The sequence below is a fragment of the Canis lupus genome, chromosome 25 (genome assembly GCF_048164855.1).
Source record: "Canis lupus baileyi chromosome 25, mCanLup2.hap1, whole genome shotgun sequence".
Lineage (NCBI taxonomy): Eukaryota > Metazoa > Chordata > Mammalia > Carnivora > Canidae > Canis > Canis lupus.
This window is the reverse complement of record NC_132862.1, coordinates 43536417-43560845: the sequence shown is the minus strand read 5'-3', so window position 1 is coordinate 43560845 and position 24429 is coordinate 43536417. Positions and strand designations below refer to the sequence as shown.

Genomic DNA, 24429 nt, shown 5'->3' with positions numbered 1-24429 from the left:
TCTCTGATTATTTAGAAGAATATAGGTGATTGATGAAGTTCTACTAGAACTACTTCAATGTACTTGTAAATTTATGTTAAATACATGCTCTAAAAGAAGAGGTCAAAAGACACATAATATTTAGTATAAAACATTCTAATTAAAAAAAAAAAAACAAAAACAGAAAATTCAAAGAGTCGTCTGGCTACATCTGTAAACACAGCTCATTTTATAGAATTCAAAGTCAGAGACCCATAATATATAACCAAGTCTCTTAAATTATCCCCACAATGTCCCTTCTTCTAAATTTGACCTGTGCACTGATGTAACAGCCTGCTTCTCCACAATACAAACTGTGTGAAGTCTAAAAATTCATAGCCAAAAGGAGCATCGGGCTCAATGAAAAAGGTCTAAGCCAATGAAAAAACATTACCTCCTTGAAGTTGAGGTTCATTTGCTCTGTAGATAATAAGTAATTAGAGAGCAAGTAGCTATTTGTACCCTCCTGATTAGCTAGTAGAAAGCTTTAATTTCTCCACTGATGAATACTTTCTCACTTTCCAATCAATGATGTTGATGTCCACAGCTTCCTAATACATCCCCATTCTATGCTGCCTTTCAAATGTTACAGCAATGCATTTACAATGACTTAGAATAAAAAGTCTATTAAAAAAATAACATAAGCATTCTAGAATCTAAATCCCAAGAAGCAGATACACTAAACAAGTATGCCCCCAAAAGTATACAGTTTTAAAACCATACTTTAACCTTTCTAACATAGTAAGTCCACCATTCAGCTATCCTATCCTTACCTTTCCAACTCTGCAATCTTCTTATCTTTGTCATTCTTCTCATTTTCCACCTCCTTCAAGATTTCCAAGAGACGGTCAACTTCTGCCTGGGCCTTGCTAGATTCATCTTTGTACCTGGAAATCTCTCTCTCCAATTGCTGTATTCGGTCACTCATCTCTGGACTGGCTCTGGCTTCCAATGTTGCCTCATGTGCCTACAAAGAAAAGTGATCAAATTCTATCAGATACATATACTGGCAGTGGGCAAATCATGTCCCAAAGGACTATCTGTATTTCAAATTAAATAGATCATTATCAAATATGTACTAGCTAGTCTTTAATTTATGAAGTTTTTCTCTACTTAAATATTACATAGACAAAACATTAGTAATAAAATGAGAATAAAATGAGAAAAGTTATCATGGATTTCAAACGGATTTGTGTTTAGATGTATAACTCTGAATATCAGGCCAAAAATCATCATATAACAAGACATGTTTTTCTGAGTCTGAGACATACAAACAAGCCATGAGACTATTATTGATCTACTATTGATCTCTTCAATCTTTCTAAAAAAGGCATCACCAGAAATTCCCTGCTCCTGTTACTATAACCCATGCCAATGCTGAAATCAATTCCCACTTGATCCTTCCCTTCCCTTTTCTTATATACTGCTTTACCAAGCATGTATGAATCACATGGCCTGGAGCAGACAATCATATAGATATGACAAATGTGACGCCATAAAAAAGAAGGTACGTTATGGGACACCTGGGTGGCTCCGTCAGTTAAGCACCTAACTCTTGGCTTCAGCTCAGATCGTGATCTCAGGGTCATGAGATTAAGACCCACATCCAGGTCCACACTCAGCATGGAATCAGCTTAAGATTCTCTCCCTCTGCCACTCCTCCACTCTCTCTCAATCTCTCTAATGACTAACTAAATCTTAAAAAAAAAAAAAAAAAAGAATTTGGGCTAAGAAAATGGCTATCCGCACATAGGTACCTTACTAAGATAAGGATTCAGTATTTTACAAGATACAAAGTCAGAAATCAACAATCCCATTTAGAACCAGGAAAAAATTTTTATTCAGATTCCTGTTGCAAGGTGGCTCAGTGGTTGAGCGTCTACCTTTGGCTCAGGTTGTGATCCCGGGGTCCCGGATCAAGTCCCACATCGGAGTCCCTGCAGGGAGCCTGCTTCTCCCTCTGCCTGTGTCTCTGCCTCTCTCATAAATAAACAAACAAATAAACAAACAAACAAACAAATAAACCTTTAAAAAAAAGAATCCTGTTGCAAATGTAACTAATACCTTCAATGTATTCTGGAATGCAAAGCAATTTCAATAATTAAAAACTATCAAGTCTTCAATTTTCCTCCTGAATCTCTAAAACCATGCATGTATAATATATTTAAAGAGAAGGCAGAGGTGAAGATGTTTTATTTTCCTTTATTTAACAGGCAATAATACTACTTAGTTCTTTAAAATGGTTTGAAAAACATTAAAGGAGTAAAAATATATTATTAGGAAATATTTCAGAAAGCTCTGATGCAAAATGCCTAGAGTATAAGAGAAATGTTTCCATAAACTGAGCTAAAAAATTAAAGCTGAACTTCTAAGATCAAGACCTTTACAAACATCTTTTGTTTCAGGTTTAATCAATTATGAAAATCCAGTTAATAATAGTGGCCTTTAAAAAAGATTCCACTGGCAGATCTGTATTTTAATGTATTAGCAAAATTCTAACCTAAACTGGTATGGTTAACAGCCATAACAAAGTAAAATCAAGAGGAAAGAGAGCAACCTGGAATGCATTAACTCATTAAGAATAAAAAACAAGGGAAAAGCAGTGGAAATGCAGACACTTTCCAATGCTTGGGAGGGGGGGGATTTTGATCTCACAAAACCTTTTCCACATTGGATGAACCCCAATATACTTTAGAAAGAAGTAAAATTCTTTTCAAAGTATAGAGAGTTCCTACTTGAGGAAGGGAGAGATAAGGTCAAGTGCATTCACTTTCTACAGAGTAGTAAAAAAAACACTCATACAAAATAAAGAAAAAACACCAACCAGGGCTTTATGGCACTACTCTGTCACATCATTTACTGGTTTGAATGGGTGAGTTAACACTATTTCAGGATCCTGAAGAGAGAAGAGACAGGAAGAAGGAAAAAAGGTAGAAGGAAATGGTATAAGAAGAGAACAAGAAAGAAAAAGAAAAGTAAAAGAACAAAAAATGTAATTTTTTAAAACTCGCAATAAAAAAAATTTCTCCAGGAGGAAGACCAAAAAAAAAAAAAAAAGAAAAAAAGAATTTAGCACTTCCTACAATTTCAATAATTCAGAAGTTGAATTTGAATGTTTTCCTTAAGAATTCTGAGATTATAATCTCATGCTTAAAACACAAAATATGGAAAATCATGTACAGGGTGTAAATTCATAAGCTAGAAGTATTTCTGTTCCATTTCTATTCTGTTGTATTTTTTTGCTGGCACCATAACTGTTTTTTGATGATACAGCTTTGTAATACAACTTTAAGTCCAGAATTGTGATGCCTCCAGCTTTGCTTTTCTTTTTCAAGATTACTTTGGCTATTCAGGGTATTCTGTGGTTCCATACAAATTTCAGGATTGCTTGTTCTAGCTCTATGAAAAATGCTGGTGGTATTTTTTTTTTTTTAAATATTTTACACTTCTTTATTTAAGAGAGAGTCTGGGTGGGGGGCGGGGGAGGAGCGGTGCATGGGGAAAGAGCAGAAGCAGAGGCAGAAGCAGGCTCTTGCTGAGCAGAGTCTGACTTGGGGCTCTATCCCAGGACCCTGAAATCATGACCTGAGCTGAAGGCAGATGCTTAACCGACTGAGTCACCCATGCTGGTGGTATTGTGACAGATACTGCATTAAATGTATTGATTACTTTGGGTAGTATAGACATTTTAATAGTGTTTGTTCTTCCAATCCATAAGCATGGGGTGTCTTTTCATTTCTTTGTGTCTCCTTCATTTTCTTTCATCAGTGTTATTTTACAGTTCTTGGAGTATGAGTCTTTTACCTCGTTGGTTAGGTTAATTCCTAGGCTTATTGCTTTTGGTACAACTGTGCTGCTTCACTATTAGTATATAAAAATGCAATGAATTTCTCAACATTTATATTGTATCCTTGTGACTTTACTGAATTCGTTGATCAGTTCTAACAGTTTTTTCATGGAGTCTTTGGGGTTTTCTATACAAAGTATCACATCTGCAAATATTGAGAGTTTGTCTTTTTCCTTGCCAATCTGGATGCCTTCTATTTCTTTTTGTTGTCTGATTGCTGACAATTGTTAAAGTGTTAAATAACTGTGGTGAGAGGAGACATCCCTGTAATGTTCCTGACCATAGAGGAAAAGCTCTCAGTTTTTCTCCAATGAAGATGACATTAGTTGTGGGTTTTTTGTATATGGCCTTTATTATGTTGAGGTATATGCCCTCTAGACCTACTTTGTTGAGGGTTTTTATCATGAATGGATGTTATACTTTATCAAATGCTTTCTCTCCATCTACTGATATGATCATATGGTTCTTTTCTTTCATTAATGTGGTGTATCACATTGATTGATCTGTGAATACTGAACCACTGCTGCAACCCAGGAATAAATTCTACTTGACTGTGATAAATGATTTTTTTTAAATATATTGTTGTGTTCAGTTTGCTATTATTTTATTAAGAATTTCTGCAGCCATAGTCATCAGGGATCTTGGCTTGCAGTTCCCTTTTTTAATGGAGTCTTTATCTAGTTTTGGTATCAGGGTAATGCTGGCCTCATAAATGAATTTGGAAGTTTTCCTCCCTTTTCTATTTTTTAGAATAGTTTGAGAAGAAAAAAAAGAAATAACAAGTATGGTGGGGATGTACAGAAAAGAGAACAATTATACACTGTTAGTGGGAATGAATTTGATACAGACACTACAGAAAACAGTACGAAGTTTCCTCAAAAATTTAAAAATAGAAGTACCATACAATTCAGGAACTCTGCTTCAGGGTATATATCCAAAGGAAACACAATCACTATTTCGAAAAGACTACCTGTACCCCCATACTCACTGTAGTATTATAGTAGCCAAGACAGGAATCAACCTAAGTGTCCACTGATGTATGAATGCATAAAAAAGTCATACAGAATAGAATACTATTTACCCATTTAAAAAAAAAAAAGAAGAAATTCCTTCCATTTGTAACAATATGGACGAAGCTTGAGGGCATTATGCAAAATTAAATATGTCAGAGAACGAGAAATACTATATGATCTCACCTATATGTGAAATATAAAAAACTGAACTCAGACCAACACAAAACAAATGGCTGGTTGCCAGGAGCAGAGAGAAGTGTGTGTCATGCCCCATGTCAATGGGCAAAAGTGGTCAAAGAGTACAAACTTCCAATTATAAGATGAGTAAGTTCTCAGAATATACTACATAGTATGGTGACTAGGATTAAGTATCGTTTTGTATGTTTGAAAACTGTTGAGAAGTAGGTTTTACAAGTTCCCACAAATAGGGCAGCCCTGGTGGCGCAGCGGTTTGGTGCCGCCTGCAGCCTGGGGTGTGATCCTGGAGACCCGGGATCAAGTCCCACTTCGGGCTCCCTGCATGGAGCCTGCTTCTCCCTCTCCCTGTGTCTCTGCCTCTCTCTGTGTGTGTGTCTATGAATAAATAAATAAAATCTTAAAAAAAAAAAATTCCCACAAATAGAAAAATTGTATCCACATAAAAAACTAAACAAAAATAAACTTACAAATACACTATAAAACAAAGCAAAAAAAATGCTAATATAGAAAACAAAGACAACAAAATCCTAGACCTAATAAACTACTAAGAATTAAAATTGTAACAAATAACAAACCGAAATACCATCTGACAGTATTTGGTTCTATTTATTTATTTACTTTAGATACAACTGACATATAACATTATATTAGTTCCAGGTGTACACCATAATGATTTGACATATGTATAGTTACTGTAAAATGATCATAATATATCTAATTAACATCTATTACTACAAAATTACAAATAATTTTCTTCTTGTGATAAGAACTTTTAAGATCTACTCTCTTAGCAATTTTCAAATGTATGATAAAGTAATATTAACTATAGTCACCATGCTGTACATTATATCCCAGGACTTATTTTATAACTGGAAATTTTTACCTTTTGACTCCCTTTGCTCATTTCACCTGCTAACCACCACACTCCCCACCCTCTCTGGCAACCACCAATCTGTTCACTGTATCTATGGGTTCAGGTTTTTATTTTTGTTTTTATAATCCACATATAAGTGAGATCATATGGTATTTGTCTTTCTCTATTTCACTGCCCTGTTTTTAAAATGTAATAATGCTAGGGAAGTATTTTATGTCATTTACTAGAATGAGATAAAATCTGAAGTATAATATTTAACAATTGTTATGAATCTTATTACATCTTATTGCTTAACTCTTATTTCAATCTTACATTAGGAAATACATTTTCATTTATTCTAGGATATATTTTAAAGTCAAAGGTTTTTTTCTTCTTTCTTGAGAAGTAATTTCCAATATAAATTAATGAGTTTAAAAACATTCAATAATATAAAATACTCAAATTCACTTGACATCTAGAACTAAAAAAGCTATATAAGACATGTACATTGGGGCGCCTGGGTGGCTCAGTCACATAAGCCTCCAACTCTTCATTTCAACTCAAGTACTGATTTCAGGGTCCTGAGAAAGAGCCCCACATCAGCTGTGAGTCTGTTTATCTCCCTCTGTCCCTCCCCCCCATTCACACACATGCACGTTCATGTTCTCTCATTTTCTCTCTGTCTCTCTCTCTCTCTTTCTCTCTGAAATAAATAGCCATGTATATTTTTAATTCAGACCTCTGTGATATACTCTCAAATTCCTTGGGATAGACAACCTATTGATTCCATAAATATTTATGTGTTAATAAAACTAAAGCTGATTCCCAAAAATAGGCAAAAACTGTTTTTTTTTATTTTAGGTTTTAGATGTTATTCTAAACAGCAAAATTCACATATGTATCTTCACAAAACAAAAATGCATAGGTCTGTTCCAAATGGAAAACTGCTATAACTTCAGCTCCAACATGTAAAAAGTTTGGAAATCATGACCCATTCTTAAAACAAGAACAAGTTAAAAAACTGAAAATCAACTACTTTTCTTGGACCTATCGGAGAACTGAGGTCAAAAGGCAAACTACAACTCCAAAATGAAGAGACACAGACAAATCCAGAGAGTCATAGTTGAGATCTACCCACCTGGAGCAAAGCTGTTGGGAAAAACACTTCAATGGTGACTTTGAGGAGTTACTAGAGGCTGAATGTGGACAAACATGAAAGTGAAAAAGTCTTAGAAGCTGCAGTTTTGGGCAGACCCACCTTACTTTCACAGGCTTTCCCCTGAGGAACCCCACCAGATTCTGACAGTGAAGAACTGACAAAAACCCCCTTGTGGTTCTTGCAAGGGTGGGAGGCGAGGGTAGTAATTGTGAAATATGCCCAAAGTATACTCTCCCCAAAGGCAGATTCTCCAGGAATAAATATTTTAACAGAATTTTATCCCACCTGACAGATAGGGATTTCTCCCATTCAAGCCCCCGCTAGCTAAGGGGGAAAGCCTTTGTGAAGATCACAGCCAAGGACACAGGCTCATAAAAGGCCAAGACTTAATCACTAGACTATAGAAAGTTTATCTTCGCTCACACCTTACTACCACACCACTCCAGTAAAATAACAAAGGATAACAGTTGAAAAAGCTATAGGATGCAGACTCTCTCTGAAGAGAAAAACCCAAAGTCAACATAGAACACTAGAGGAATTTGAAGCCTCTGGCACCTACAGCTACAGCAAACATTAAATACAGCTCAACTTCTAGCCAGATTAAAACCTCACATATACACTTATTTACCTGCTATCTGATACAACATATCTGGCTTTCAACAAAAAATTACAAAGTATGCTAAAAAGCAAGAAAAGACACAGTCTGAAGAGAAGAAGAAACATAGCAAGCATCAAAATTAGACTCAGATATCTGACATTGATGTTGGAATTAATCAGTCAGGGAATTTAAAATAACTGATTAATATTTAAGGTCCCTAATGGGAAAAGTAGCCGATATCCAAGAACAGATGGGTGATATAGTCAGAGAGGTGGACATTCTAAGAGAGAATCAAAAGGAAATTCTAGGTGTAAAAAACATGTAAGAATAATTAATGCTTAAAAAATAATTAATGCTTTTGATAGACTCATTAATAGACCAGATGTGGCTGAAGAAATAATCAGTAAGCTTAAAGACAGGTCAATAGAAACTTAACAAAATGGGGGCACCTGGGTGAGCATTTGCCTTTGGCTCAGGTCATGATTTCAGGGTTCTGAGATCAAGCCCCGCATCAGGCTCCCTGCTCAGCAAGGAGTCTGCTTCTCCCACTCCCTCTGCCCCTTCCCTCTCTACTTGTGCTCTCTCTCTCCCACACCAAAATAAATAAATAAAATCTTTAAAAAAAAAAAAACTTCCCAAAATGAAAAGAGAAAAAAAATAATAAATAGAACAGTACAGGACATGGAGAAATTTCAAAAGGTGCAACATACATATAATTGGAATACCAACAGGAAAGGAAAGGAGAAGAAATATTATACGTAATAATGGCTGAAAATTTTCCAATGATAATGATACACACCAAATCAAGGAGCTCAGAACACCAGGAAATACAAATTTTAAACACCCATACATAGGCACATCATATCAAAACTATAGAAAATGAAAGACAAAGAAAAAAGTTTAAGGGAAGCCAGAGGGGAAAAAACACCTTACCTATAGAATAATGTTAAGAACTACAGTAACTTCTCATCAGAAGTCATATAAGAAGACAGCTGAGTAAAACATTTAAAGTGTTACAGAGAAAATAATCTCATCAATCTAGAAATCCATACCCAGTGTTATTATCTTTCAAAAGTGAACAAGAAATAAAGACTTTAATCTTAAACAAAAACCAAGAAATTCATAGCCAGGAGACCTACCCTGCAAAAATATATTAAACGAAGTTCTTCAGTGGGCACCTGAGCAGCTCAGTCAATTAAGCATATAACTCTTGATTTCAGCTCAGGTCATGATCTCAGGGATGTGAGACCGAACCACGTGCTGGGAGTGGAGCCTGCTTCAGATTCTGTCTCTCATCTGCCCCTCCCACCTGCCCCTGCTCATGCTCTCTCTCAAAAAAAAAAAAAAAAAAAGTTCTTCAGGCAGAAGCAAATTATATAGGTCAAAAATTCACATTTACATAAAGAGAACTAGAGAAGGAATGAAGCTTAAATTACATCTTTTATTATTCTTCTTCACTTAAAAGATAATACTTTAAAGTAATAACAGTAATGTACTGGGTGATTATCAGATATGGATAAGTGAAATGAATGATAACAATGTCATCAGGGAAGAGAGGAAGGAATTGGGAGGATTCTGTTGTATGGTACCTGCATGATACATAAAGTGGGATAACATTTTTTGAAAGTGAATTTAGTTTAAAAATACTTACTACATGATTTTTTGATATGACACCAAAAGCACAGGCAACAAAAGCAAAAACAGGAAGACTACATCAAACTAAAAAGCTTCTATACAACAAAGAAAATTATCAACAAAATGAAAAGGCAACCTACAGAATAGATGACAGTATTTGTAAACCTTATAGCTAACAACAGATTAATATTCAAAATATGTAAGGAATCACACAACTTGATAGCACAAACACAAATAATCCTATTAAAACAGGGAAAGGACCTGAATAGATACTCTTCCAAAGAAGGCACACACATTGAAGTGTTTTTCCCAACAGCTACACAAAAAGAAGCTCAACATCACTAACCACCAAGAAAATGCAAATCAAAACCAACATGAGATAACAACTAACCCCTGTTAGAACAGCAATCATCAAAAAGACTAGAAATAAGAGTTGGCAGTAGTATAGAGATGAGGGAGCCTTTTTATCCTGCTGGTGGGAATGCAAATTCAAACAGCCATTATGGTAAACAGTAAGAAGCTTCCTCAGAAATTCTTACATGGAGCTACTATATGATCCAGCAATCTCATTCCTGGATATACATCCAAAAGAAATGAAATCAGTATTTTAAAGAGATGTCTACACTCTCATGTTCATTGCAGCATTATTCACAAGACCCAATATATGGAAAGAATCAAACTGTCCAACAACAGATGAATGGATAAAGGAAATATGATGTGTATGTGTGTCTGTGTATACTGAAATATTAATCACAAAAAGAAAGGAAATCTTGCCATTTGTGACAACATGGAGTACATTATGCTAAGTGAAACAAGCTAGAAACAGAAAGATAAATACTGTAAGATCTCACTTATATGCAGAATCTAAAACAGCTGAACTTAGAATGGTGGGTGTCAAGGGCTGGAGGGTGGAGAAATGAAGAGATGCTACTCAAAGGAAGGGTATAAACTTTCAGTTATATAAGATGAATAAGCTCTGGGGATCTAACATAAAGGATAGTGACCACACTTAATAATACTATCCTGTATACTTGAAATTTGCTGAAAGAGTATATTTTAAAAAGTGCTCTCACCACAAAAAAATAAAATGGTAATTATGAGAGGTAATGAATGTGCTAACTAGCTTGACTGTGGTAATCATTCCACAATGTTACACAAATCATCATCTTGTACCCCTTAAATATATACAATTATTACTTGTTAATTATATCTCAATAAAGTTGGGGAGACAAGTAAAAAATGTATACAGCAAACTCTAAGGCAATTACTTGAAAACTATAACAAATATAACTGATATGCTAAAAGGAACGAGAAAATGGAATTACATAAAATGCTCAATTAAAAGGGGATAAAAAGCAAAACACAGATGAAACATATGGAAAACTACAGTAACAACCTCCTTTTTGGATTTAGGTGTTGAAGGCAATATATAGGAAAACATCAGTAATGAATTAAAATGAAAGAAACAATAATCCAGAATGAAACAAGGGAAAATATGAAGAGAAAAATGTCCATTAGTAAAACAGGTAATTGAAATAACAGTAGAGGAAAGCCCTCAACCTCCTCTACCCAAAGATAACTTTATTTTTTCTCATAAACCTAAATATAAAGCCCAAGATATAAGAGAGTATGTAACAAAGAGATAAAAAATAAGGGGTGCCTGGGTGGCTCAGTCAGTTAAGTGTCTGTCTTCAGCTAAGGTCATGATCTTGGGGTACTGGGATTGAGCCCTGCATTGGGATTCCTGCTCAGCAGAGACCCTGCTGCTTCTCCCTCTCCCTCCACTGCTCCCCCTGCCTGTGCACATGTTCACGCGTATATGTTCATGTGCTCTCTCTCTCCCCCCCAACCTTCCTGGTTGAATAAGTAAATAAAATCTTTAAAAAAAAAAAAAAAAAAAAACCAATATATGGAAAGAGAATGAGATTTAAAGTGTCAAGACGAGGCCATACGCTTTCTCATTAGTCATCAATATGAAATGAACTCAGTTAATGTAACTGCTCAAAAGTCATAGCTCCAATTCTCACCGAGTTGATAGCTCAGAGATTATAAATATGATAGTGTTTTTGAAAACTACAAATTGCCATATAAATCTTAGAGGGAAATAAAAGAAATGGAAAATAAATATCCATACCATATCCTAATATTCACCAGTATGGGTGACTATCACTGTTAAGTTATCTTAAGGAAGCTCAATATTAATGGAAGGAAAATATCACATAATTAAGATTTCTACACTGTATTCTTATACAGTTTGTCCATAAAGGAGCTGCATTTTTTCATCTTCCTCTGATCTGTCAATTTTCTAAGAGCTTAAGAATTCTCAGTAGCAAGATAAAATAGGACAAGAACATTAAGAGAACTGATGAAGGTATAAATGATATTTTGAACTTCAGGGATTATTACATCATTGGTAATTTATTACACAATGAGCACTATAGAGCTCTACTATATTCTTATCTAAAGCAAAGTAAGAAAAGTGGAAAATTTTTCTTTAACCTTTTTCAAATGTGATTCCATTTTCAGACACTCCTCCTTCTTCTGTTCCAAAGCAATTTCCAGTGTCTTAAGCCGTGAGTCCTTTTTGAGTCCTGAGGAAGCCAGGGAAGAGGCATGCTCTTTCAGATCCAAGAGTGAAGCCTGAAAAAAGTCACACACATGTAGAATAAATACTAACTACAAACAAAGTGGAAATGTAAATGTTAAAATTTATTATCTTGGTGGCTTGTAGTTTCTGTTTATTACTATTAGCTAACATTTCCATCTCAAGAACATTCATGAAATACAAAACAAAGCCAGCTTTAGCTTTCAAGGTCCTACTAAAGTTGAATTCCCAAGGAATATCAATTGAATTATAATTTAAGGAGTTCTATCAATACATATCCATTTCCATAAAATAAATGGAAGTAGATCAAGCTTTGTGAATATAAGTAGTCACTAGCAGTAGTAGTCACTACTTATTACCGTAGTAGCTACACTGACTTAAATACAAAATACTTTTCCCTTTTAAAAGGAAAGTTGATGGGATCCCTGGGTGGCGCAGCAGTTTGGCGCCTGCCTTTGGCCCAGGGCGCGATCCTGGAGACCCGGGATCGAATCCCACATCAGGCTCCCGGTGCATGGAGCCTGCTTCTTCCTCTGCCTGTGTCTCTGCCTCTCTCTCTCTCTCTCTGTGTGACTATCATAAAAAAAAATAATAATAAATAAATAAATAAATAAATAAATGGAAAGTTGACTAGAAACTTAAATTTCCACATATTGTCTTAAAGATATTAAAAAGAAAATCTGAGAGTGTCCCTAAAGCTCAGGTATTATTACATGATCACAAGGCATTAGGTATTTTTACTGTTTAGGTCACATTAACAGGATATTCCAAAAGCAAGACCAAAGTATACTAACTCATCTAATTGGTCAGCAATTACTTTAAGATTTCTCTGCCAATATTGAAATGCATTTTAAGAGCTAGTGTAGGGATACTGGGGTGGCTCAGCGGTTGAGCATCTGCCTTGGTCTCAGGGTATAATCCTGGATCTGAGGATCAAGTCCCACATCGGGCTCTGTGAGGAGCCTGCTTCTCCCTCTGTCTGTCTCTGCCTCTCTCTCTGTGTCTCTCATGAATAAATAAATAAAATCTTAAAAAAAAAAAAAAGAGCTAGTGTAAATAAGCTAGCCTCCATTTGCATATTCTTTTCATCTATCACCTTTCTTACCATTAGCACTGTATTTTTCCATTTAAAACTGCTTCATTTATTTTAGGATCTATGAGAATGTCATTAACAAGTAATAAATCAACTCATAACATATTGAAAGAGCTAAAGACTTAGGAAATGAATGATCTATTACATTTCTGCAAAGCTTCCCAAAATACCCCTTAAGGTCTTCTAAAAAAGCCTGCTATTAAGAAAATCTCGGTCAAATACATTTTTATAAGCATTATGTAAACACCAACAACAACATATACATACAATGCACTAAGCAAACCAAATCATTCTATTTTGGTAATCTTAACCTCTTTTTCTGAGAGGTCGCCTTGCAATAAGCTGACTTTTTCTTTCAAGTCTTTAAGATCTTTTTTGTAGTTATCAATTTCCTCTTGCTTCTCTCTCTCATCTCTGTCTCGCTGCTCCTTTAAGCGTTCAATTGTCCGCTCCTGATGAGAGAGCACATCAATATGTAAGAAAATTCCTTCCATACTTATCTCATATGACTAATTCAGCTTTTAACTGATAAAATTTCACACTTTCATGCTCCATTCAAAAGACAGTGGTAGGTTGTTAATAATCTACTTTTCATGGAATTCATCCTTCCTACCACTCTTGCAATAACAAAGATGTGGCTTTGTTCTTCTGATTCCTCTAGTTTTCTTTTCCTATAATAATCTCATATAGAACTGAAAGTCCTTATAGTATTCTATTGGAAAAATTACATTTATTCCAAGTATCCAGAAACTTTACACACACAAACACACACACACACACACACACACACACACACACACACAGCTCTAAGGGCGGTAACAGATATTTCTTTTTTATACGTAATTCACATGTTGTCCACAAGGCAATGGAAAACAATTCACACACCAAAAATGGAGGAGATTTGAGAGATTATGATATGCTGAGTTTAAAGCATAAAAAGGAGAGGGGGAGAGAACCCATTAAAATTTCTGTCAACAGATACTCAGGCAGTCTAAAAGTTTAACCAATTCAGGTACATTTCTGGGTATTATTTCTGACTATATTCAGGGATCAAGCCTTTATCCCTGGCACATAGCCGATAGTATTGTGAGTCCAAGAGGCTTAAGGAACAGTGATCCTGTTCCTTTAAAAAATCCAATTAAAATGCCCTACCAAAATTCCTTAAACTTCCTTTCAAGACATTAACACCTATCCAACTGGGCCACTTATTGAGTTAACCACTCCTAAAAATCGGGTTTGCTCATAAACATAAAATGAAGTAGCAAGGCCAAGAGTAGAAAAATACCAAGTATATTATGTTAATAACTAAACCCCAGGACTATACTAGGTACCAATATGGTACAGTAAAGAAGAACTAATTATATATTGCTTCCTGGTGGTCAATGTCTGATATTCTCATATCCTCAAATTCTAGTCGATGAGATAAATAAAAAGAACTTTTCTTTTTCTTCAGAAGATAGTAAATGAGAATATATGGCTTAATCTTTAAAAATTTTAGCCACTGGAGGTGCTTGGGTGGTAGTTAGTTAAGTGACTGACTGACTCTTGGTTTTGGCTCGGTCACAATCTCAGGGTGGTGAGATCGAGCCCTAGGTTGGGCTCCTACCTCAGTGTCGAGTCCGCTTGAGTTTCTTTCCCCCTTTCCCTCTGCCGTCCCTACCCTCTCTCTAAAATAAATCTTTAAAAAAGAAAGGAAAAAGGAAAGGAAAGGAGAAAAGGAAAACTTTCAGCCACTACCCTCTAGTGTGGAATCCATCTTGCCTAACAACAGATGCTTACAATGACAAAAACAAAATAAAAACAAAATGAATTTTCTATCCCCTTATACTATGTCAGAAATAGTACAGAAAGCTCTTTTCTCTTTTGCCCTAAGATATTCCTTTTGCCTTTTATATCCAAGTCTCATTGCCAGAGAAAATTTTAGATTAATGAGAAAGCAGAGGAAATGTGTCTAGAAAGAAGCCAAATCACTCACTTTCTCTGCAAGGGCCTCCTCCAAAGTCGTCAAGGCAGTGTCAGTGTTGGTAGTGTCAGCCTGCAAGGATTTGACTCGTTCTTTCAAGCTGCTCATTTGCTTTTCCTTATCTCTAAGTTGCTCTTGAAGATTTTCAATCTGAGTATGGAGGAAAAAAGGAAATTAACAGAAATACATATAATCACAATAAAAATCATTTTTAGTTGGAAACAAGTAGATTAGGGTTGTTCTGAGTGTGTGTTTCATAGAAATTCAGTGCTAAAGGCTTCATAACTTCATTGCAAAATTTTAAAGCCAGAATTTATAGCCAGAACAGAGAAAGGACACACATATAGCTATGGACATGTGTGCATAAATAAATCTCTAAAAAAAAAAAAAAATAAGGAAAACAGCTAGAGAGAAAAGACTCAACATATAGAGATGAGATTGAGAGAGGAAAGACATGAGAAATGGGATTACCTCAATAATGACACTGTAAATCATTTCACAGTGAATTGAGGATTAGAATAACAAGACAGTAAGAAAGACAAATCAGCTGTATAAAGAAAAATTATTCTTAAATGCTTGTTTAAAAAAATATATTTTATATCACCTTTTATCTAAGCAGAAAGCATTTTTCAATGAAATTCCCAAACAAAACAAAAAACAAAACAAAAAAAAAATCAATGAAATTCCTTATTGCAGTCATTCATTTCTTCATACACATTTGTATGCATTCATTTACTCAAAGAAGTATTTACTCAATTCTTTATTATATTACCAGGCACTAGTGGTACAAAGAAAAATGAATACACCGATTTTTATTATGTTATAAGATAAGAGAACTTACCATTATGTAGCTGAATCCAAGCTATGGATGGCCCCATGTATGATCTAAAGAGCACAGATTTTATTCTAGACAGATGGGAACCATTAGGTATTTAAGCTAAGAAATGGTCTGGTCAGTATTTTAGATGGGTAATTCTGATGGCTGTGGAGAAAAAATTTAAGGGGACTTGCATAGAGACATGGAAAATAATTAGAGCTTATCAATTCAGGTAAGTGATACTGAAGATTAAATGAGCTAAGAGAGATGGAAAAGAGGGGATGGGTTTGAGAAACATTATAAAGATAGCATGTTATCTGGGAGATTCAAAGTACACATAATGAAAAATATTGAGCAAAAAATATGAAGGAACTAGAGAAAGATAGTCTTAATAAATGAAAAGAAAATAAGGCAATTACTGTAGAACTCACAAACTTCATTCACTCACTCAACACATACTTGAGCTCTTGCTATATGTCAGAAACTTTTCTAGGTGTTGAGAATATAGAAGTAATCAAAACAGATAAAAATCCCTATCCTCAAAGAGATTACATCCTAATACAGAAGACAACAAATGAATGAAATAAACAGTATGTAGGATGGTAATAAGTTCTATAGAGAAAACTCAAACAGAATAGTCTCCTCTTGAGCTAATACTAAAGCTAACTAGTACATTTTACATGGCTTTCAAAAAGCAACATAAATGTCATCTCCTTTGAAAAGATTTTCTTGCTCCATGAGAACAAAATGCTCTTTGTACTCTATCACAATACACGTTATATATACATACACACTCTCCATTCCTTCATCTATCTATATGTTTATCACCTTTATTACTATTTATCCAATCTATATACATATTATAACACTAATCCCTGATCATATTGTAATTCTTTGTTTGATTCATATCTCCACAAGGGGACTGGATCCTGCCCCTCCCTGTTTTCTATCTTCATATCTGGCACACAGTAGGTATATAATAAATATTGCTTCACTAATCAGTAAATGAATAATATAGATGCTTGCACTTTTAAAAACTGTATTTAGGCATACACATAAACTCCTGAAACGAATTGAACTACAAAAGAAGCCTAGATATTGGCTAACAGACACATGAAAAGATGCTCAATATCACTCATCATCAGAGAAATACAAATCAAAACTACAATAAGATACCACCTCACACTGGTCAGAATGGCTAAAATTAACACAAGAACAACAGATGTTGGCAAGGATGCAGAGAAAGGGAAACTCTCTTACATTATTGGTGGGAATGCAAACTGATGCAGACACTTTGGAGAAGAGTATGGAAGTTCCTGAAAAAGTTAAAAATAGAACTACCCTACAACCCAACAACTGCACTACTAGGTATTTACCCAAAGGATACAAAAATACTGATTCAAAGGGGCACCTGCACCCCAATGTTTATAAGTATTATAAGTTTATAAGCATTATAAGTAGCCAAATTATGGAAGAAGCCCAAATGTCCATCAACCGATGAATGGATAAAGAAGATGTGGAGGGCAGCCCCGGTGGCTTAGTGGTTTAGCGCCGCCTTCCACCCAGGGCATGATCCTGGAGATCCAGGATCAAGTCCCATGTCAGGCTCCCTGCATGGAGACTGCTTCTCCCTCTGCCTGTTTCTCTCTCTCTTTCTATACCTCTCTGTCTAATAAATAAATAAATAATCTTAAAAAAAAAAAGATGTGGTGTGTGTGTATACACACACACACACACAAACACGAGAGGAATATTATTCAGCCATCAAAAAGAATGAAATCTTGCCATTTACAACAACTTGGATGGAATGAGAGGGTACTAAGCTAAGAGAAATAAGTCAGAGAAAGACAAGTACCATATGATTTCACTCATATGTGAAATTTAGGAAACAAAACAGATGGCTATAAGGGAAAGGAAAAAAAGAGACAAACCATAAAAGAGACTCTTAACTATAGAGAACAAATTGATGGTTACCAGGGAGGAGGCAGGTGGGGGGATGAGCTAAATGGGAAATGGATATTAAGGAGGGCAGTATGCTATAAGTGATGAATTACTAAATTCTACACCTGAAAATAATATTACACTATATGTTAACTAACCAGAATTTAAATAAAAATTTGAAACAAAACAAACATCAAAACAAAAGAAGCCTAGATACAATGTTCAGATAACTTTCTGCTTTTATCAATTTAGTATAAACTCGTTAAGGAACTGTCTGATTCTATAGGGAAAGAAACATCTTCTCTAGAGTCAATGAGAATTCCACAAGCAGAACAAACAAGCTATGCAAAAAGATCTGGTAAATTCAGAATAAAGTACTGTAAATACTGTGTAAGGCTTAGATTTTTATTTTTTAACAAAGAAATAATCATACAGGTAAAACCACTAAAATGTCTGAAATGGGCTCCAGTCTTTTCCGTGCCATTAAAAGTACAAAAGCTACTGTCAGAGAAAAGACCATCTCAGGTAAAAATCACTTGTCTTCCTTTAATCAGACACTACTATTAAAATCTCATATGGATCAATACTTAGGTTAAATTCACAATCAATAAAAAGAATTTTCCCACTTAAAAATCTAATACTCCATATACAAAGAGAATGCAATGCCCTGACAAGTTTAACCAGCTATGCATGTCATTCCAGTTGCTAACATATAAACTTTAATCTTTTCTTTGGTATAATTACACTGCCAATGAGACTTTCTTGTCAAGAAAGGACAGTACAAGAGCCATTATTTAAAATGAAATTTCACAGAATCAACCAAGTTTTACATATAAGAAAACAGCCCACCTAAAATACAAATAGCGCTTACATGCATCATAGACATAACCACCCTTCTTTCTCCCCCATCATGAGAATTTAAGAAAGAAATTAAGTTAAACTGCTAACAATACCAGTCATATAATTTAAATGTAGTCACACTATTATAGGAATCCACTATTCTTTGCTGGTCAAAACTTTTTACAATATACTCAGGTGCAAAAGCTACTAAACTTGGTAAAATCCTCATTAACTACTTTTCCCTAAGCTATGTTCTGTTTCAATTACCCAGATGTCTAAACAGAGTGTTGAGTTGGAGGGGAGGAAAAGGATGCCTATTCACTTCTAAAGAGGAGGAATAAACATTCCATAAAGAAAAGAACTGACGAAATGAAAGACAGTGGACAGTAAAACTGTCTCCTTTGGGCAAGTTTCCATCAGCAAGGAAGACCTGAAATAGACACAGTTATGTACAAACTAGCTGGGTAAGCAGAATAAACCCAAAGATGCTGTGGGGGGGTACATGGGAGAAGGTGTATATACAAAACTACTTCTCGTTTGTTTACCTAGCAACATGATGGATAACATGAACCCTACTGAAAGCTGCTGGGTTTTTTTCTTTTCTTTTTTTTTTTTTTTTTTTGAAAGCTGCTGTTATACATCCTCACTTTGGTTGAGATTCAAAATCATGTTCTCACCTGATGTTGAAGATGTAAAAGCTGATCACCCAGGTGGTGTCATATCATGGCATTTCAGTATTAATTATGCAATTTCTTTCTTTCTTTCTTTCTTTTTTTTTTTTTTTAAGATTTTACTGGGACACCTGGGTGGTTCAGTGGTTAAGCATCTGCCTTTGGCTCAGGGCGTGATCCCAGGGTCCTGGGATCAAGTCCTGCATCAGGCTACCTGCAAAGAGTCTGCTTCTCCCTCTGCCTGTGTTTCTGCCCTGCTCCCCCTCTCTCTTTCTCTCCCCCTTTGTGTGTCTCTCATGAATAAATAAAATCTTTCAAAAAAAAAGAAAAGAAAAGAAAAATACTCCGTTAAATATACTCAGACTACCTGCAAAAACAGAAACAAAAACAAACACAAAAACAAAACCACCTCTCCATTTTGTAGGAATAGAAACCACAGAATCCCTAAAATAACAATGTAACAATAACAAAAAATAATAATAATGGTGGTGATGGTAATAACAGGTAATAACTAACACTTAAAAAGAACAGTTTTCTTTTTAAGTCAGGCATTGTTGTAAAAACTTTATACATAACAACTATTTAAGTATCACCAGAAGACTATGAGATAATTACTAGGCAATCTACCTCTAGAATCCTACTCTTTTCTTTTTTTTAGGATTTCATTTTATTTATTTATTTATATTCATTCATTCATTCATTCATTCATTCATTCATTCATGAGAGACACAGAGAGAGAGAGAGAGAGAGAAAGGCAGAGATACAGGCAGAGGGAGAAGCAGGCTCCACACAGGGAGCCCGATGTAGGACTTGATCCCAGGTCTCCAGGATCAGGCTCTGGGCTGAAGGCAGCACTAAACCGCTGAGCCACCCAGGCTGCCCTAGAATCCTATTCTTAATCACTATGCTATAAATAAGTTCTGTGATGAAAAACAAACAAACAGGAAAAAGAGTCATATAAATGACTCAAGCATCTTTACATTAACCATCCCTTATTTTTAAATAGTGTTTACTAATAAACATAGTACATTATTACTATGGTCACTTATATGTTATCCTCTACTGAAGGAATGAAGGGTAGAGGAGGTAGCAAACCACTGCAAATGCAAAAGTACATCTGCCACGAACATATGTCCAAACTCAATACACTCAAGCTAGTGGGCAAAGCCAAACACACTTGATGTTCAGGATTTCAGTATCATGAACCTAATTAAAACAGTCTGTGTAGCCTGACTTCCAAGGCCTAAAAAGCAGCTAGCATGGACTAGAACACACTTGACAATGAAACTGTTAAAAAGATTTTCTCTTACTGTTTTTAATCATATTGAAAATTAGTGACTGCTGCAGAAAATGACATATTTTATATTCTTATGGGCTTTTTTCCTACTTTCCAGAAACCCTGATACAGAAAGAGATCATGACGTAACTACTAGCATATATTCAATATTTGCATGAATATAATTTTATAGAGATCAAAGGAATTGGTGTTCATTCTCTATGTCTATATCCGTGATGATAAATAGGAGGGGAATCAATCAGGTTTACACATATAGTTTATTATCAGAACTAATTAAGAATTCACAATTTTTTAAAAGGACTACTTACAGAAAGATGACATTTCCTTCTCTAATCATAGTATAGTTTAGTTAACTGGGTTGTAAAAAAAAAGAAAGCAGAAATAACATAATTATTATATAAAGCCTTTTTCTCCTCAATTTTTATTTTACGAAGAGAGAGAAAATGTATAAAACAAGAGGAAGACTAAGGCCAAATGCATGCTACTTGTGAATTTATCAAAGCTGCATACCAATTCCACAATGGCACAGATTTCTTGACATCTTTTGTTTTGGTTTTATCAGGCTTGCCAGTTGTCAGAACTATCATGTTTCAACGTGGGTGATTTATTCTTAGTCAAGTGGAACTGATTACTCCGTTTTTGAGGTTCTAATCACTGAGTAAAGGTAAAAGAGACTTCCTCTAGGATACAGTTCTAAGGACAAGGAATCCTAAAACACTTCTTGCAATCACCTAGCTACTTTAAACATCATTTCAAGAAAATGTTTAATGCTGTCTCCACAGTTGTTCTAAGTCATCAGCATCAACTTACTGTGTGAAGCAAGTTACTCTGGCTCTGACCATTGCCTACTTTGTTAATGGTACCTTCCAGTATCAATTATGTATGCATGAACTATCATAATATCAAGAGAAAAAAGGAATCTACAATAATTAATAAAATATAAAAAGAAAAAATTCACCAAGTACCCTAATTTCTAGGCAAATGTTTATCTACTACCCTATGCTCTGGCAAAAAGTATCAAGTGGGCACAACTATAATTTACCAAAATGAGTTTTTCCATTTATATTGGCTTTTAGATGTTACTTGTCCAATCATGTGGTTCCAGGGATTAGAAGACAAGAACAAAATCATAAGAAACCCTAAGCAATGTTTTAAACTGTTTAAAATGTTTAAGTTGTGAAAGGCTTCCATATCTATACTGGCAATTACTATTTATGGTCTTTAATAAGCCCAGCAAAGATTCTGGTGGATAACCAATTATTTCTTTGGTTGAGTTTCCTGCTCAACTGTGCTACTCTCTCATCATGTAAGTTATGGAACAGATTACTGTAATGAAAAAATAGCTGGCTATGTCACCTTGGGCAAGTTACTTGATCTAATTACTATAAAACAACACTAACGTTGCTTTTAATTCTAAAATACAACTGTATTCTTGGCGGGGGGGAGCTGAAAACATTAAAAAAGTAATAAATTTCATAGAGTACCACTATATTTTATCTTAAAAACTGTTCAGTTTGGGACAGCCCAGATGGCTCAGCGGTTTAGTGCCGCCTTCAGCCCAGGGACTGATCCTAGAGACTCGGGATAAAGTCCCACGTGGGACTCCCTGCATGGAGCCTGCTTCTGCTTCTCCCTCTGGCTGTCTCTCTCTCTCTCTCTCACTCCTCTCTCTCTCTCTCTCTCTCTCTCTCTCATGAATAAGAAAATCTTTGAAAAGAAAAAACACTGTTCAGTTTGAACTATACAAAAAGTGTAGGTATGACCTTTAGGAAAAGACACTAAGAGTCTACTGCTCCTGACATTTTATTAATTGCTGAGAGGGAAAGTTAAGCTTCCTGATACATTTGCTTATGGAACAGATAATGGAACTAGGGACCTCTTGAGTTAAAATAACTGGATAATGTGAAGCAAAATCTGAGGAGACCAAAGGTCACTGCTAGTGAAGCTCTGCTTGGTAAACAATTCTATAAATGTCTTAAATACTATTTTACTATGCCTGAGCTTCTGGTGCTAAAAACCAAAGAAGATCTATAAATGCACGATGACAGGCAATCATTCTGAGGCAGTGACACTGGTGACATTGCACTTAGGAACTCAACTCACGTCATCTGTATAAACGATATCCCTTTACGTTGCACAATAAAAATGGCTATCTAGATAGAACAGTCTTACATCTAATGGTTCAGTACATCTTAGTGATGAAAGAACCTAGTATTTTTAAATAACAAATTAAAGCAGACATACTAGGCTTAGTTTTGAAGAAAAAAGCAATCATGATTTTTGTTATTAACAATAACAAAGCCGAAAAAAATCAAAGACAAAACATCAGGTGGCTAGCTAAGTTACACCTGTTCTACCCACTGAATGGAATATTATGCAACCATTACAACCCATATACTTAAGGATTAATTGGGGATATGGAAACCTATTTATGATATACTATAACACGAAAAAGAAAAGTTACCAAAAAGTATGTACAGTATTATCCCAATTTGAAGGAAGGAAAAGTTTATTTTTACATAGTTTTCCTTGTCATAGGGTTCTCATCTTTTTCAAATATTTAGAATAGACATACATCACTTTGATAATAATAACAAAAGCAATAATTTTCTAAATGCTATCCAAAAAAGACATCTTAGGATTTGTGATAAGTAATTCAATTAGGATTATGACAAGACGAGTTTTCTTATCATATGTACTTATCAGCATGTGCAATCTCTAGGGATTTCTGCAGGACGTGTAAGCAACTCTTCATTTAACCTACACCTTCCTAGGTTCATACTGTGTGACCAAACAAATCAAGTTTTGGGTGGTTTCTGCAAAGCTAAAACAAGACTGGGAGACCACTAAAAAGTTCAAAGAAATTCAGATTTCCAAAAACCACTGGAAATATCAGGTCTGAAGGGAATACTAATGAGATGCTTCACATATTTTCAGTTTAAATTCAAGTTCATCTCATTGAACTTTTATGTTAGCTAAGCCAATTTTTATGGCCTGAAGTAAGCTAACTTGTACTAATAATCAACCCTAGTGTGAGAAGGATGGGTTTTCCAAGAAGCAGACCTTGAGACAGATTTCACTATGCAAGAAGTTTATTAAAGGGTGCACTTTGGATCACTAAAAGTGGAAAGGAAGGGGGTTGGGGGACAACAGGATTGTGCAGGGGGAGAAATTCAACTGCCACAAAGTTCCAAAGAATTCAGACAACCCTTGAGGAGCTCTGAATCTGGGATGATCTTTCAGAGTTGTCTCAAGTCAGGACAATAGATTCAATTCCTTGTAGCCTACAGAGATCAACCACTGGGACTTCTATGCCCTTATGCAAGGGAAGTCTCTAGCCAAGGCAACCTCCACAGGGGCTAACAACTAAGGACTGTGTCAACAGCACTTCCAGCACCGGGGCAATTACATCCTCAACCCTCAGGGGGCCTGAGGATACTCATCACAGTATCCATCATACCCAGCAGCTATCCTCTTTCTAGTTAAATTACAGTTAACATGAAATTGTTTGTATTTGAACAATTGATCTTGTATTTGAACCACACACATAATTTTATGTTACAAAACACAGAAGCCTTTTTTCCAAACTTGTTTGTTTCACAAATGGTGGACATTTTTAATCAGGAGTCCATGGTTGGCAGGGATGTATGATATCCCAGTCCACATAAATGAGCTATATACATTTTTATATGGAAAGAGCCCACAGCTTTCATCAGATTGTCAAAAAGGTAGGGGGAGTTAAAAATCATTCATCAGTGGCATTCTTTTCAAATATCCAGAATACTGTTTAAAATGAACAGCCATCTCACTTAAAATTGTTCACTTAGTTACTTTATAAAAATACTGTGTTACCAAATTTGCTGAGTCTAAAATAAGAGTCT

At 35.2% G+C, this 24429-nt stretch overlaps 1 protein-coding gene across 34 annotated transcripts in view; it reads right to left on the bottom strand.

Annotated features, from left to right (window-relative positions):
* The window catches only part of ERC1 (ELKS/RAB6-interacting/CAST family member 1), a 545178-nt gene that overhangs the window by 359183 nt on the left and 161566 nt on the right, over positions 1-24429 (bottom strand). For all 34 annotated transcript variants that reach the window (XR_012017870.1, XR_012017872.1, XR_012017874.1 and 31 more), the window contains 4 exons: positions 14995-15132; positions 13331-13471; positions 11821-11961; positions 792-985 (listed from right to left, as the gene is read on the bottom strand). Coding sequence is in view for 21 of the 34 variants with exons in the window: in XM_072799507.1 (XP_072655608.1) it covers positions 792-985; positions 11821-11961; positions 13331-13471; positions 14995-15132 (614 nt within the window). In the remaining 13 variants the exon portion in view is untranslated. The remainder of the gene's footprint in view (positions 1-791; positions 986-11820; positions 11962-13330; positions 13472-14994; positions 15133-24429) is intronic.